General features: G+C 41.6%; 2 protein-coding genes across 3 annotated transcripts; one reads left to right on the forward strand and one right to left on the reverse strand.

Annotated features, from left to right (window-relative positions):
- The first annotated feature begins 1,519 nt into the window (after positions 1 to 1,519).
- On the forward strand, positions 1,520 to 6,071 carry EFCAB10 (EF-hand calcium binding domain 10). 2 transcript variants are annotated; one of them, XM_059847373.1, is made up of 4 exons: positions 1,520 to 1,752; positions 1,868 to 2,032; positions 2,314 to 2,398; positions 5,732 to 6,071. In XM_059847373.1, the coding sequence occupies exons 1-4, from the start codon at positions 1,653 to 1,655 to the stop codon at positions 5,763 to 5,765; spliced, it is 384 nt and encodes a 127-aa protein (XP_059703356.1). In that variant the 5' UTR covers positions 1,520 to 1,652; the 3' UTR covers positions 5,766 to 6,071. The 2 variants fall into 2 exon arrangements, with proteins under 2 accessions (XP_059703356.1, XP_059703355.1); XM_059847372.1 differs by lacking the exon at positions 5,732 to 6,071 and adding an exon at positions 2,929 to 4,432 and having other exon boundaries at positions 1,522 to 1,752.
- On the reverse strand, positions 3,957 to 14,688 carry RINT1 (RAD50 interactor 1). Its single transcript, XM_059847371.1, has 14 exons — positions 14,416 to 14,688; positions 13,168 to 13,363; positions 12,761 to 13,002; positions 12,420 to 12,593; positions 12,193 to 12,342; positions 11,085 to 11,241; positions 9,186 to 9,296; positions 8,777 to 9,002; positions 8,058 to 8,195; positions 7,123 to 7,322; positions 5,715 to 5,929; positions 4,875 to 5,055; positions 4,668 to 4,786; positions 3,957 to 4,195 (listed from the first exon to the last, which is right to left on the reverse strand). Exons 2-14 carry the CDS (start codon positions 13,342 to 13,344, stop codon positions 3,982 to 3,984), a joined length of 2,304 nt encoding a protein of 767 aa, XP_059703354.1. The 5' UTR covers positions 13,345 to 13,363; positions 14,416 to 14,688; the 3' UTR covers positions 3,957 to 3,981.
- Positions 14,689 to 14,998: the final 310 nt, after the last annotated feature.

The following is a 14,998-nucleotide window of genomic DNA, read 5'->3' on the forward strand; positions in this document are numbered from 1 at the left end:
GTTGAGAAACATCCTTTGCCAAATGCTGGTTTCCTTGACCTGAACACCGACCGACCAACCTACCAGTATTTCACTTGCTCCTTCTTTTCCTGACAGTCTTCCTTAGGTTCTCATTTTCAGGAATGAGATGTATTTTCCACATCTTTATTTCTCCTCTGCTGACCAGCCCTTCTCCTGTTTGTACTTCTCCACATTTCAATCAACACTTTCTGCTATGGCTCTTTTTCAGAAAAAATTTTTGCTAATGCTTTGCAAACTCTGCAGAAAGGCATAGAAAGACTAATGCAGGAATGGATTGAGTAACTATGGAATGTTTTACTCAGGAGAAGGAGGTTTCCATCACTGCCTGGCAACTGTCATAAGAGGCAACTGTTAGAAACCTACAGTTCCTCTAGCCCTAATTGAGACTAAAAGCAGGTAGCATAGACAGTTTAAAATAACAGAGAATACAGACAGCACACGGCTGTACAATCTCTGCAGCTTTGGATGCTGCCTTTCTCCCACTTTATCTAAGAAAAAATTAAGTGAATTCTATTAATATCTTGTGATATTTTAGTTTTGGCAAATAGTTAAATATATTTAGCACTAGACTTTCCACAGGACTACTATTCTTTACTATATGCTCATTTATCATTGTCTGATTTTATTTGATGGCAGATAGTTATATATTTCTAGATTTCCTTAATTGTTTTGTTTGGTTTTTTTTAGTGGGACACTTTACTTGATTATGGTTCTCCTATTAGCAGTGGGTAGTACAGTCAAAAGCTTCTTTGATGTCTCTTCTCTGTTTGCACAGGCTATGTTGCAAGACTCAGTCATGGTTTTAAAATGTAAACTCTCTTACTCTCAGTTGCTGGCCGCTGGTTTAGCCCCGCGTACGGGTGTAGGACACTGGGAACATCCTGGCAGCCCCTCACACGGCGGGGATGAGCCAGGGCTGTGCCTGGGGAGCGGTGGGAGGTGAAGAAGGCGGTACCGCCGGTGGAAGGAGACGTGGCTGGAGGTGAGAACACAGAATCACAGAATCCTTGGGGTTGGGAGGGACCCCTGGAGATCATCCGCCAGCCCCGCTGCCGAGGCAGGGTCACCTGCCGCCGGTGACACGGGAGCACATCCAGCCGGGTTCGAAATGTCTCCAGAGCGGGAGGCTCCGCGACCGCCCTGGGCAGCCTGTTCCAGTGCTCTGCACCCTCAACGTAAACAAGTTCTTCCTCACGTTGAGGTGGGACTTCTTGTGTTTCACTTTAGGGCCAGTGCTACCCGTCCTGTCGCTGGCACCACGGAGAAGAGTCTGACACATCGTCTTGGCACGGGCCTTTGAGACATTTATATGCACTGAGAGGGGCCATCATGAGTCTTCTCCGGACTAACGGGCCTTCAGCACCCGCATACGTGTTACAAAGGACCGACCGCGTGTCCTTTGCTTTCCCCACGAACCAACGCAGAACCGGGACCCCGCGGGGAGCAAGGCGTGTCTGTTCCGGTGCTACCGTGACGACTTCCAGGAAAGTCAGTTCTTCCTTCCCTTCCCGCTGCCCCCGCGGAGCGTCCCGGGGCCGGAGCCGCCGCGGGCTCCTCTGCTCGCCCTCCTCCCGCCCGTGCCCGCACGGCTCCCGCCGCTGGCCCCCCTCACGCCGCCCCGGCACCGCGGGATGGCGGCGGGCGAGGAGCAGAGCCGCGAGTACCTGCGGCGGCACCGGCTGCCCGAGCTGCTGCACCGCCTCGGAGCGCTGCTGCTCTTCCACCGGCCCGGTGCGCGCAGGCCCGGCCCCGCCGGGAGCGGGGCGGCAGCGGGGGCGGCGGGGCTGCGCGGCCTCCGCGCCCCGGCTGAGGCCCGGTGCCCGCGGGCTCTCTGACCTCCTTGCAGAACGGCCACGCGAGTTCCTGATCCAGGTGCTGGAACGGGTGAAGGCTGGGAGGCGAGCCGAGGGCGAGTACCCGTTCCTCATGGACGAGGCCAACGTGGACGCCATGTTCAGCCTGCTGGATGTCCTAGGCCAGGGCTCCATCAGACCCGCGCAGTACAGGGAAGGTGCGTCCGCCTGCACCCCTGCCACACCAAACTGCTCGCTTGCACAGAACTATTAAAATAGCTTCAAAGATACCCATCTGCATTCTTCAAAATTATCCACACAGCTGCCCACACAACCTGGAACTTGGAGAGTTCAAAAAAGTGACATGAGGATAAGTTTCCTGCGTTTCTGTTACGTGTTGTTATGTTACACACGTTTACCTTGTTAGATCTAGGCACCTTTAAATTTAAATTTGTCTTTCCAATGACTTGCATAAAAATTTCTCTTTTGTTAACTTTAGCCCTCAAAACTTTGGGACTGAGCACTGAGGATTTGGAGCTAGAAGATGATGTGGAAATCACACGGGAAGAATTCAAGGAAGGAATGTGAGTTTAATTGAAATTGTGGTGGTGTTTTTTTTTTTTTTTTTGGGGGGGGGAACATATGCATAGGATATATTTTACTGAGATTTATTTTTTATTTACAAAGCTACATAATTAACAGATAGTTTAATTGCTGGTTTAAGCCCGACTGTGTCACTTTGCATTGCAAGATTAAAAAAAAGAGGTCAGTTACTGCCTGACCTTCTCACCTTGCTGTAAGGTGAACCAAACTTCATGCCCTCCACCACCTCAGTTTCAGGATCCTCTCACAGTACCCACCCCTCAGGTCAGAGTGAAGGTCATCAGGCAGCCCAGGGGTTAAAATACTGATCTAGAAATGTGGAACAGTGAGACCCTGTTGTCTTCGTCAGGGGTGGTAACACAGCTGGAGATGAAATAGGTTGAGTTCAAATAATTCCTCATAGTCAAGGTATAGTTCTAGGAGCAATTTTTTAGTAACTGTTGCAATTGCTGAAAGGTAAGGAACTAATTATCCTCATTATCTAACTAGAGGTTTTCTTTTTCTGTCATAGGAAGAAAAAGATGCTGGAGAGCTGGTCTGTGTATTAGTTTGAGCAGTGGTCTGCTATATATATTAAAAACAGGCATCTTCTCCAGTTTTTCTTCTGGTTTGGCAGCTGTGAAGAGTCGATTTTAAGCAATATTCTCTTTTCTCTTTTTCTCATCTTCCCTGCCCTTCAGTGGAGCAATCAGCTGAAAAGGCCAAGTGGCAAGAACACGAGCATGTCCAGCAGGCACTGGAGGGAGTATTGTTGTTCTTAATATAATTAGATGGTTAAAAAAAAAAGTAGAGACCTCTTTTGCAACTGAGATAGTATTTTGGAGTTTCCTCCTTCAGGTTATAGTTTACAGTAAAGGATTGTTACCTGTTGGCTCATTAGCACTGAATAAAATTAAGTTGGTTTTTGGGCTTGCGCTGCGCTTTGGTTTTTGGGTATTTTTAAGGAAAAAACAACTTCAACAAGTTATGACAAATGTCCACATGAAAATGCAGGTAGCACTTCCAAGTGGTATTTTCAAACTTAGCACACATAAGGAGAAACTTTTTTAAAAAAATTAGGCTATTGTTTTTTCTGTAAAAGACTATCTTAATTTGTATGAAGAAAACAGTGACATATTCCTTCCTTCTGCATTGATTATATACATTTTGATACAGAACATCCATTACCTGAAATTTGGAGATAAACACAGATGTTTTATAACTCAAGACTGACCAGTTCATAGGGAACATTAGCCCACGTTGTACAAAACTGCATTTACACTGTAAATACTCTGTTTCTAAGAATGATGCAGACAAGGCAGACTGTTCATTAGAGATGAACAGTTTTAGCTTCCAAATGCAATGGCGAGGTGGCCATGGAAAATAAGATCTGCACAGTTCAACACCAAGTCAGTAGCATTTTGAATTTTTTCTTTGAACTGTATAGAATAAGGCATAAGATTAGATTAAAACAACCTCACAGCATATAGAAATGAAAGAAATAAGTATATTACAAGATATTCGCTTTGCTTTTGCTTGGAATAAGTAATCTAGACCAAGTTATTAACCATTTCTGAAGAAGTCTTTATTTTCCTGTATTTGGCCAATTAGCTCTCAAACTGAGAAGAATCTCAACATCCCTTTGAGCCAGTTTATAAACTCCAAGTTCATTTAGTGCTGCTGCTGCAGATGGCTGGCTGGGCTTTAATGGTTCATTTTCTGAAGCTGACTGTAGGACATCCTTCAGAAGCAAGGCAGAGCCAATATTCAGGTTCAGGATAATGCAGGCTTCTTTTATGCTAGAGGAAAAGTTACGTGGATTAATGTAAGCCGCACAAATTTAAGTGTAACAAAAAACCCTTCTATGCTCCATGTTGGTTCAGATTTCAGCCTCAGTCAGCTGAGGATTTTGAGGGCTAGTGAAACAGACTAACCAGAAAGAAAGTAGCAGCTTCTCATGCCTCACAAGGCAATCCTGAGGAAGAAAATAGTTTAAAGTAGTTCTTCTAACAATAAAGTTTGTTGTTGTAACTGTATCTTTGACTAGTTTCTTTGGCCCCAGAATCAGAGGTTTGTGCTACTTAATATTGCTTCCGTAATTTTAACTAGACATCCTGACTGCACAAAATACTCCAAGACACATGCCACAGTCTGTTGCTGTCTGAGTACATGCTGCAGAATCAACTTTTAAAGTGTGGCTCAAAACTAACTGAAACAATCTTGGTTTTAAGTAGAACACATATCCAGTAGATCAGAAGTTTGCCTACTTACTGCTTGAAGTAGTTTTCTGGCCTCTTGCAGTAATGTGAAAACAGGGGGAACAAATTCCGGCTCATGTCGAACTGGAGTTGTGCTGCTCCTCCTTCATTGAAATGATTTGCCATAATGATCTACAAACACAAAGAGGTGCATCTGCTGTTTAAATATCTGCTGTCACTGACACCTACGTGGCACTGCACAGGTCACACTGATACCCACTTCCTGATAGATGTGCAGATCCACTTTCTCTGCAAGCATTTGCCAGAAAATTTTGAACAGTGAGTGGCAGAGTTGCTGCTCCAGTTGCAGCAAACGGTCTCGCAGTGTCTGCAGCATCGGGCACGCCGTGCTCGACAAGGACATCACTGCTTGCTCTGCTTGAGAGGGTAAAGACAACCACCTAAAAGAAACCATTGCACTGCAGTCATTAGAGTGAAATTATTCATGTTACATCAACTGAAGTTAAAATTACCCTTTAAAAAAAATCTTACCCATTTACAATGTTTCAGAGACAATCCTTTCCGATTTCTAATCTAAAAGTTATCAGTCTAATGCTGTGTTTGAATTTCATTTAATATTAAACTCATGCTTTAGTTATAAATCTCTGAACATGTCATTCTAGGGAACCCCATCTAATCTGAAAATCATGGAATTCTATTCCTTTTATGAAATACTTCAGAAATTCTACTCAGAAGAAAATATTCAAGAAGCCTTGGGAGTCTGTTAAGACAGAACAGTCATGACAGGCCATTTTGCATAAAATTTCCTATACTACTATGAAGAAAATAATTCCTGCTCAAAACAGAAAACTAGAACTATCCAGAATCTTTCCTAGGATGTTAAACTAATACATCTACTAATTGTGGAACTACTTTAGAAAACATAGCATGACAATTGTCCCCAGGTAAGAATAAGGAGTATTTTCCAAAACTTACTACCCTTTCCTACTCCAGAAAAAAAAAAATACTGCCTATTATCTATTCTTGCCTTTACTACTGTCAATATTTTTAACAGGAAATAATCCTGTAACATGCAAAGAGATTAAATAAACAGAATCACCTCTCTTTTTTGTACAGCTTTGCAGCATCTTTGACCTCTCTGAAGACATGATCTACTTGTCGTGTCAGCATGTCATGCTTGAGGCGCTCCAGGAGGTTGATCATGTCATCAAAGACAGAGCTCTCCATGGATGCCAGCTGTCCCAGCTGGAGCTGGCTCATGGTGTCACTTTCTGCACGGACCTCTAGCTCGGCCTGCTGCAGCTGCAAGAAGAACTAGGCAAACAAAACCAGAGAGGAACACCACAGAAAATAATCTTACTCCTTGAACTTTTATTGGTACTTTGTTAAACACAGTTGTAGAAAACTCTCTCCTCTGGCACATTTATAAAGTTAAAAATTTAAGATTTTAAAAACACTTTCTTATCCTTCCCTGTGATCCTGATTTAGTGAAAAACAAAACATGGTGGCTCAATCCTAGTGATGGAACTGATACAACATCAGATAGGTAAAGGGATCTAAAGAAATACTGAAAAGATATTTTAAGATTGACAGCAGTATGCTTTTAAAAAAGGCTACCTTGGCCTCTTGAAGATTTGCCAAAGTAAACTTTAATTGTAATTTTTTTAGCAATGATTATTCATTGAATCATAAATTTACTGTGCTGACAACAGCAAGAAAATGAATTTAGTTTATTGAGTTCATTGTGGCAACAGCTTGTTGGTTTTGCTTTTAAGCAGATCCAGACACTAGAAGATGCAGTTATACAACATGAAGACTGCTGTCCTATCAAGTCAAGATTATCCCCTGCTAGAGCCACAGCTTCCTGTGAAGACAGTAAGAATTTGGAGGCTGCCCACAGCTCACACAATGCCTTATTCTGCACACTCCATGTGTAAAAGGTTTTTTGACCTTCAGCACCAAATCTGCAGAAAAGCTGAAATTCCTCACTAGGCCGTGCTGCCACCAGGCTGTTGTACATCAGTCACTAATTCCCAGTTATCAGTGAGCAGCCTTTCTGGGCCACACCTGAACTGTGCTGCAACACAGATACACACACGCATCTGTCTAAGCTTTCCTGCCGTGGGAGGAGTTCAAGCACCAGGCAAAGGCTGCTGCTCTGGTTCTGAGATCTCCAAAATCAATTCACTTTTTTTTTTACAAGAAAAAAAACCAAACAAAACATGTAAAGGAGACCAGGTTTTTTGGTCTCTTCAGATTATTCCATTTCCCAGGCTCTCTCTGCATTTCCCTAGAAAGTTTATAATTGGCAGCTTAGGCATCAAACAATAACCTGTCCTTATTTATACATCTTTTACTAAATCCAAATTTATATCTCATTCTACTTTTTCAGTAATTAAGTCTCCTGAATACACCTAAAAAGTGCTGAAAATAAAATGTTTATTACAAAACAAACATCCCAAGTCCATTTTAAAATATTTTTCTCCTAAAGAAGAATATTTACTTACTACATTGTCAGCCCAGTCTGCCAACACTGTTGCAATATAATTAACAGCATTAAGGATTGCACAGTATCGGAATCCTAAGGAAGCTCTTGTCTCTTCCTTCATCACTTGGGTTAATCGTATCCTGAAATCATCAACTAACTCCTTCTGTAGGCCCAGGAACTGGAGTTTCCTGGAAGCTGTTGGAAGATTCTTATACCTGTCTGGAAAGACATTGATAAAATGTTTTTAGGCTTTCCAACACTAAATAAAAGCTTTTCAAAAAGAAACATCACAGGCATCAGGTACATACATGCACCTCCTCACTCTATGAGAACATCATACAGTCAGTATTTAAACCAGCCAGTATTTCAATGTGTTCAGGGAAACTGCCCATGCAAAAGCTAAACATGCAACGACTTTCTTCCCTCTCCTGATTCCACAAGCAGTTTGTACTCTAACACTTGAAGCAATCTGTGGCAATACCACACCCTCCAGCGTGGTAAAAGCACCCTCACACAGAGAAAGACCAAGCCATTGAGGATGCAATGGTCTCCTGAAAACATACTTGCTCTTATGTACTGTTGCAAAAAAAGAAAAGATACTTAAGAGCTTCTGAATTGACACAGATTCAAAAGAACTACTAGGATTTATTACTGAATTGCAACAAATTATATTCTGCCAACTATGAGAGAATATAGTAAATATCAAGCATATATTTATAATTATTATTTTGCTAACATGTCACTAGGTCAAGATTATTCATGCATGAGTTAGTGTCCAAAATACAAAACGAACAGGAAGTTTTCATTAAACTGCAAATATCACAGCTTTGCAAGATTATTTGGTGACTACTGCTGACAATGAGTATTTAGTAAATTATTTAGTAAAGAAATCTGTTAGCTGAAGGTTTTTTACTGTTCATTACAAACAAGAGCAATGCCCATAGATATAATTACCTGTTATAACTAACAAGAGAGTCATAAAAGTTTCAGCACAGTCTGGAACTTTCATTTCATCTACATCAGTGATATCTTTGTACTGTGATATCCATGCAGCCTCTGAAGAAAGCATAGAGTCCATTTTCTGAAGAGCAACTGAAATGCAAGAAACTTAAAAGTTAAGTTTTTAATTAAAAAAAAAACTAACAAAAGCCCCTCTAAAGCATACTAACATAAAAGCCTTACCTCTAGTAAGTTAAATTTTTCATTTTCAGTTTATAAAAAATTACTGACAACTCGTTTCATACAAAATCAGATTCAATGTATCTATTTACAACACTGTTAACAGGGTTAAATGACAGAATAGATTGGGGGATTGGTTTTGTTTTTTAATGGTTGGCTTGCTCTTTTCCAATATATTTTTTCTTCATTTCTCAAAAACTAATACCTCGCCCTTATTTCAATTTTAAGTCCATCTCTGCACAGACATAACATTTGTCTAAAAATAAGCCTTCTTGATTGCATACAGCTTAGGGGCAAGAGTCCCACAAAATACAGCACTGTTAAAACCTAATCAATTTTTACTCAGAATAATGAAAGAGCATAAAAATACATATGTTTTTGGTAGTAGCCCTGTCCAAGTGACTTACCCTACTTAAGAAGGGTAGCTGTGTAAGTAGACACATACTTTCTGACTGTGCAATATAAAGGCCAACAAAATGCACTGTAAGTCTTACATTTTTTTTCCACTGTTAGCCACCTTTGGAAGCAGGATTCTTCTGACAGAATATGCATGCAGCTGGGAAGGCTGCTGAGATAACCATGAACGCTGTATAACTCTCTCTCAAATAGAAGGACCTCGTCCACGAGATGACAAAAGAGTGTATCATCATACAACAGGCAGGGGATATCAGCAGCCAACTTCTCCAAAATCAGCATCACTAGAGCACGAGAGAATTCAAGCTTTGGAAAGGAAAGAAGTGAATGTCAGAGACAAGAAGTACTGACATGTGCAAACATGTACACAAGAAACTGCTACTAGACTAAGTCTCACCACGTACACATTTCAGTGGAAATGGGCCAAATATCTATCAGAAGCTGACTTAGATATTTATACTCACATTTACAAACCATTTCATTACTTACCCCAGCATTCACTGAAGAGCCTGCCTTGTCCAGTATTGGCTGGATTTTGTCATCAAGGAACTTTGAATGATTTCCAATCCACATAAGTACTTGTGTTAAATACCACTCAGGCTTTTTTAAAAAAGAAAAGAAATTATTAAATGCATCCAAACATTTATTCAAGTGCTACTAGTATTTTAGGACAAATTTCTAAACAATACAACTCTCTTTCCCTGCCTTCTCATAATCTCAGGTCACACAAGTCTTTCACTCTGTTTTACTTAACTTTCATTTATATAAAAGCTTTATCAGAAAAATATTTCTGGATTTTCATTGTCTTAAATGTACCAAATATTGTGTTTCTCAAGCAAAAGTTGCATTTTTATTTCCCTTTTCTCTACTGCTTTCTCACTCATGAGAGACTTGTTTCCGCTTCATATATTTCTTGTTCTCCTGTGTGGCCATTATTTCTTGGTACAACAAAAAGTATGTGCTCCTGAGAAAAGCTCTGCTCTTATTTTATTGCTATTGTATCTAACCTCAGACCCACCTTCCCCCTAGAAGTGGAGAATCTATCACCTTTGCATTTCAAATTTTAATGCCTTTAAGCTTTTTCAAGTTTCCATGCCTAAAAGTATGGGCTGCAGGTTTTGATGAACACTTCTTTCAGTGTTAGTGCAACTGGAAGCCGCTCCTGTTTCCTCACTCCCAACAGCTAAAGAACCTTCTGCTGAGGTGCACTCACATTCTGTGTGTCTGTTTCTCACCTCTGTATTAATTTTCACTTGTCTCATTAATTTTATCATGCTTGGATTGTTTTTTTGACAGTCCTTCCCCAGCTGGGCAAGGTCATTGTGAACTCTGAGCCCCTCCTCTGAAATACTGTTAATCTTGTCCAGGTTGCTGTCTTTTAAATATTTTACATTGATATTTTCTTTATTGCATTATTCAAGTAATTACTAAACAAAAAACCCAAACCAAATTTCAGCAATGCCCTGTTGAAATATCTTTCTGACCTGACCATAGATTCTGTGTAACATTTTCTCAATAAGCTCTTATTTTTAAAATTATTGTTCACCTATTGTTGTTTGCAAATTCAATGTCTTGAACATAAATTTTCCATTTGCTTTTAAAATAATTTTGTCCATATCTTAAACATCTCTTTTCTTCCCACTAACAGACAAAATAGTATTTTTAAAAGCTCTGTCGTAGCATCTGTCAAGATTGCAAATGTATTTAGATTTACACAAGCTGGTGATCATAAGCAGACCTGTGCAACAGGACTGTTACAAAACAGCTCTAAAACTCTGCTCCAGATGTTGCAGTGGCATTAATGCAATGAAACCCATTCCAGTAGTAATTCTCAGACAAAAATCCTCAGTCTTTGAAGGCAATTCACAGAAAAAGTGAGTCAGTTTCCAACTGATAAACTCAGCATCTCTTCTTTTATGTCAATTAAAAAATTCAACCCATTAAAAAAAAGAATTATTTAACAGTATGTTTAGACTAATCACATTTCATATCTAACATTTTCAGTTACATGAAGGTAGCAAAACACAGTGCCAAAAATCCAAGTCACAGCCTTTGAGCTCAAGAAATACATAACAGTGCAAAACCATTTGCCACAAGACAGAGGAAACTAATCAAAACCTGTGAACAGATGGGAGTCAGTCTAAGATTGTAAAGATCTTTTATGAAGGATCTGGGCAAGGGAAAAATATTGCCTCACCCAGAGAAAATGCCTGTGTCTCTGAAAGGTCTCCAAGTGCTATCTCAATGTCTGTCCACACTTAGGGTAGGCACTGCACAGTTTTGAAGAATCCTAATTTTGGAAAATGTGAAATCTATACAATTTAAACACAGCAATCTGGGGGTTGCTTACAAAGCAATTTAGAAACGTCAAACCACTTTCTGCCATACCTTGTTAAGAACATTGGTTTGTTTATTTCCAGTGAAATGATACTTGAATCTTTTCTGAAGAGGATTCAGCATGATCTGTATTGGAAGGATGACTGGTGGTGAAGGGGGTAAAGGGTACTTTTCTGGCAATTGTTTGGGTTTGGTTAACAGCTCATCTCTAAGTTTGACAGTCAAGGATGGACGTAAGTGTTGAATTATCCCAGCATCATCATTTCAATAGAATAGGCTTATAAAAATGAACACTGCTTAGTTCTACACTATTGACTGAAGGCAGTACTATGAAAACAATACAATTCCCTATAAAAGATACTCAAAATATTCTACTTTATGTAATATTAAATATAACTCAGGCCTTTAGGGATTATTTATTCAAAGACAATACATGTCCTTTAAGTCTGTTTGATTTAGGAAACATGTAAGAACCCAGCAAACCACCAGAAACAAACACAGTGGCTGTCCAAGAGACACACTTATTCATATTTTTTAAAGGAGGATAAAGACTTCTGGGATTAATAAATGCAACACAAGATTTCCCATTTCCATGTAATGGATTTAAGTGAGCCACTCTGCCAAACCAAAATTGTTACCAACTCAGGATTGTGCACAATGGCCTTGCATCTCTGTAAAGTCTCCTTCCAAGACATGTATGTTTTCCTTCTTTTTCCTTCTGGGGCGGGACATATTAAAGTGATTGAAGGTTATTTCACATAAGGCTATAAAAAGAAAAGTATTAACTGTGTCTAGTAAAACACACATCACCTTTTTTTCATTAACATGCATGGGTAATGGTTCCAAACAGTTTAAGGCCAAATCCTCATGCAACCTAGAGTGTCAGCTACCATGAGAGCACTGGATCTAATGACTTTGAGTTAAAATGTTGCTACTGACAAAAAGGACAACTTTAGCACTTGATATTGTCTAAATTAAAAAAAAAAACCAAACAAAAAACACCCCCCAAATCCCCACAACATTCTAATGTTAATACAAAGTAACATAGGTTATCTTCTCTCTTTAGGGAGAAAAAAAATTTAAATAATTCTCCTTGAGAACATGCATCTCTTAAGTTTTTATTCTCGCTAAAATACACTGCAAGAATTTAAAAGGATACGAGGTTTGCAGTTTCAGAAGCTGACAGAACAGCATCTCCAAGTTGTTGTACACCTCAGGAGCGTTGGCTGGTGCAGCAAGGCCAAATGCCTGGGACTGAGGAGGCCCCACAAAGGGCCAGCGGAGCTGCGTCAGCACCTCCTCAAAGTCACTGCAACACAAAATAAGCACTTGGACACCAACTGACAGTACAATGGAAAGATGAGGGAGTCACAGTATCTCTCTTACCTCGTCAATTTGTCCTTAAGGATTTTATGCCAGAATTTAACAGTGGATCTCACAAAAGCAAGAAGATGAGAACAAGATGACTCCTGAAGTTTAATATCCAGCTCTGCCATGAATGCTAAAGTACTGGCTGCCTCTGGAACATTGTTGGTCATCAGATATTGCTGAATGCTATCACTATAAAACACAAAAAAGACAAGGCCAAATATTCATTAATGACAACAGAAAAGAATCGTTTGTATATTGAAAAGTAAAGACAAAACTTTCTTGAATTTAAAATATTTTAATAAGGGGATAAACCAGGTCACCAGTCTCAGAACATACATACAGCACTCAGAAACTACCTCAGCTCTTCTATGCGAGAAATCCACTGGAGGTAGGCCAGGTGTCGCTCGATCTCCTCCACCTGACCTATCAGCACGTCGAGATCCTCCATCCATGGCTCAGCTTTCAGCAAGTGGCTACTGATGGACTCTGACAGAACAGTTTCCTCCTCCAGAAGCTGACTCAGAGACTTTTTGGAATCTTCTGCATTCTTTAAGGCATTCTGAATTCTTTTAGGGACTTCTGAGGAAACTGTAAGTACCTGCATTGACAGGGATGTATTAAGGCAGACATAAAACCACTGCACTGTGTAAAGCAGTGCCACTGTGTATCAGGCCCACTGATACATTTCATTTAGTTTCATATTCTCAATCAGTCATACAGCATGTTCAGAAGAAGAAAAAAAATGAAACAGAAACATGCTTACCTGTTCTTCTAAGTGTTTTTTGTTTTCAGATAGCTTTTCAATCAGGCTGTCTAGCTTCCCCAGGGAATCGTAGTCATTTCCAAGTTCTCTTTCCACAAATTCAGAAACATAGTATGGGATATCACAGTGGTCTAGATCTCTAGTGACTTCTTTCTTTCTAACAGCAATGCTTGCCATGGCTTCTTTCTCTGCAATACTGAGTATACGATTTCTAATTAGCCAACACTAAGATAGAACAAACAAATATTATCTATTGAGGAACAAAACTCCATGAAAAGCTGGGCAGTTCAATTTAAACTAAGACTGAAATACCATATTCATTAATTATACTGCTTTAAGTGAGACAATTTGCTGGCTTAAGTCTGAGGTCAGATAAAACCTTGCTGACATATCCAACTGCTGATTTATTATATATTAATTACCAAAGAGAAACACATCTGTTAATTTCTTCCTTCCCCAAAAGCATGAATTCTACTAAAAATAGTTCAAGAAATATGTAGTTCCTACATATATAATACAGAAAACATAATGAAAACTACAACAAAAATTGTAAAATGCAAAGGAAGATAATGTTCCACTTTCCCTTTTCACAAGTTTAGGAAATTTCAGAGTTACCAACTCATGACTATTGTGTTACTAGCAAAGTATCCACGCAGGCCTTACAATAATTTGGAAAGCAAATACATCAATGAAATATTTACCAAAAAGCCCTCACACAGTATAACATAAAAGACACTTGCTGATCCACACATTTGGCAGCATCCAGAGAAACCTGACATTGAGAGGATGTTCACAGTGAAAGAAAAAAGACAACAATGACAACTATTTGGCTGGTTCAATCCTCTACTTCTTCGTGTCACTTTCAAAACAGTATTTAAAAATGAAACCCGATACATTTGCACTTCATCTGCTACTAGCTTTAATTAAATTAAAATCCCTATTAAAATGAGAACAGCAGAGAGAAAGTGGTGCAGCTGATGAGGCAGAGTTGCAGAGGCAATAGAGAGCACCAGGCAGAACAAACTGGGTGACCAAGGGTGCTGCAGAGTTATAATCGAATAAAGAAAGCAGAGCAGTAAAATTCCTGTTTGCAGCAATGTAAACTTTATACGGCAGGAAAAAAATAACCAAACGGTGCTCTTTTCATACTTAGCGGAAAGGATCGGGTTACACGAGGAAGAAACAAGTGTGTGGGTGCATCCCTCCCGCAGCTGCCTGCTCAGCACCCACCCGCGGCTCAGCACCCACCTCGGCCAGTGGGCCGGGCCCTTCCAAGGGCCGGCTGGAGGCTCTGCAGGTTCTGCGGGAGGCTGCGAGCGGAGCGCCGCCGACCGCGGCCCGGGCTGGGCGGCCGGGCAGCCCGTCAGCCGGGCGGCGGCTCGGCGAGCCCTTCCTCCCCGGCCACGGGCGCCGGCCGACGAGCCGCCGCTTCCCCTCGCAGGACGGCGCCGCGGGGACGGGAGGGCCGCGGGAGCCGCCGCCCGGAGCCCTCAGAGCGCTCCCCGCGGGTCCCGGCGGCCGCGGCAACGCCCCCGCCGCGTCAGCAGCGCCGCGGGTGACGGAGCGCAGGCGCCGCGCCGCTCCCGGGGCCCCGCTCCCCGCCCGCCGGCTCGGGGGCTGGCCCGGCCCGTGCTCACAGGGACACGGCCGGCTCGCGGGCTGGCCCAGGGACACGGCCGGCTCGGGGGCTGGCCCGGCCCGTGCTCACAGGGACACGGCCGGCTCGGGGGCTGGCCCGGGGACACGGCCGGCTCGGGGGCTGGCCCGGCCCGTGCTCACAGGTACACGGCCGGCTCGGGGGCTGGCCCAGGGACACGGCCGGCTCGGGGGC

The sequence above is a fragment of the Haemorhous mexicanus genome, chromosome 5 (assembly GCF_027477595.1).
Source record: "Haemorhous mexicanus isolate bHaeMex1 chromosome 5, bHaeMex1.pri, whole genome shotgun sequence".
NCBI classification, from domain to species: Eukaryota; Metazoa; Chordata; class Aves; order Passeriformes; family Fringillidae; genus Haemorhous; species Haemorhous mexicanus.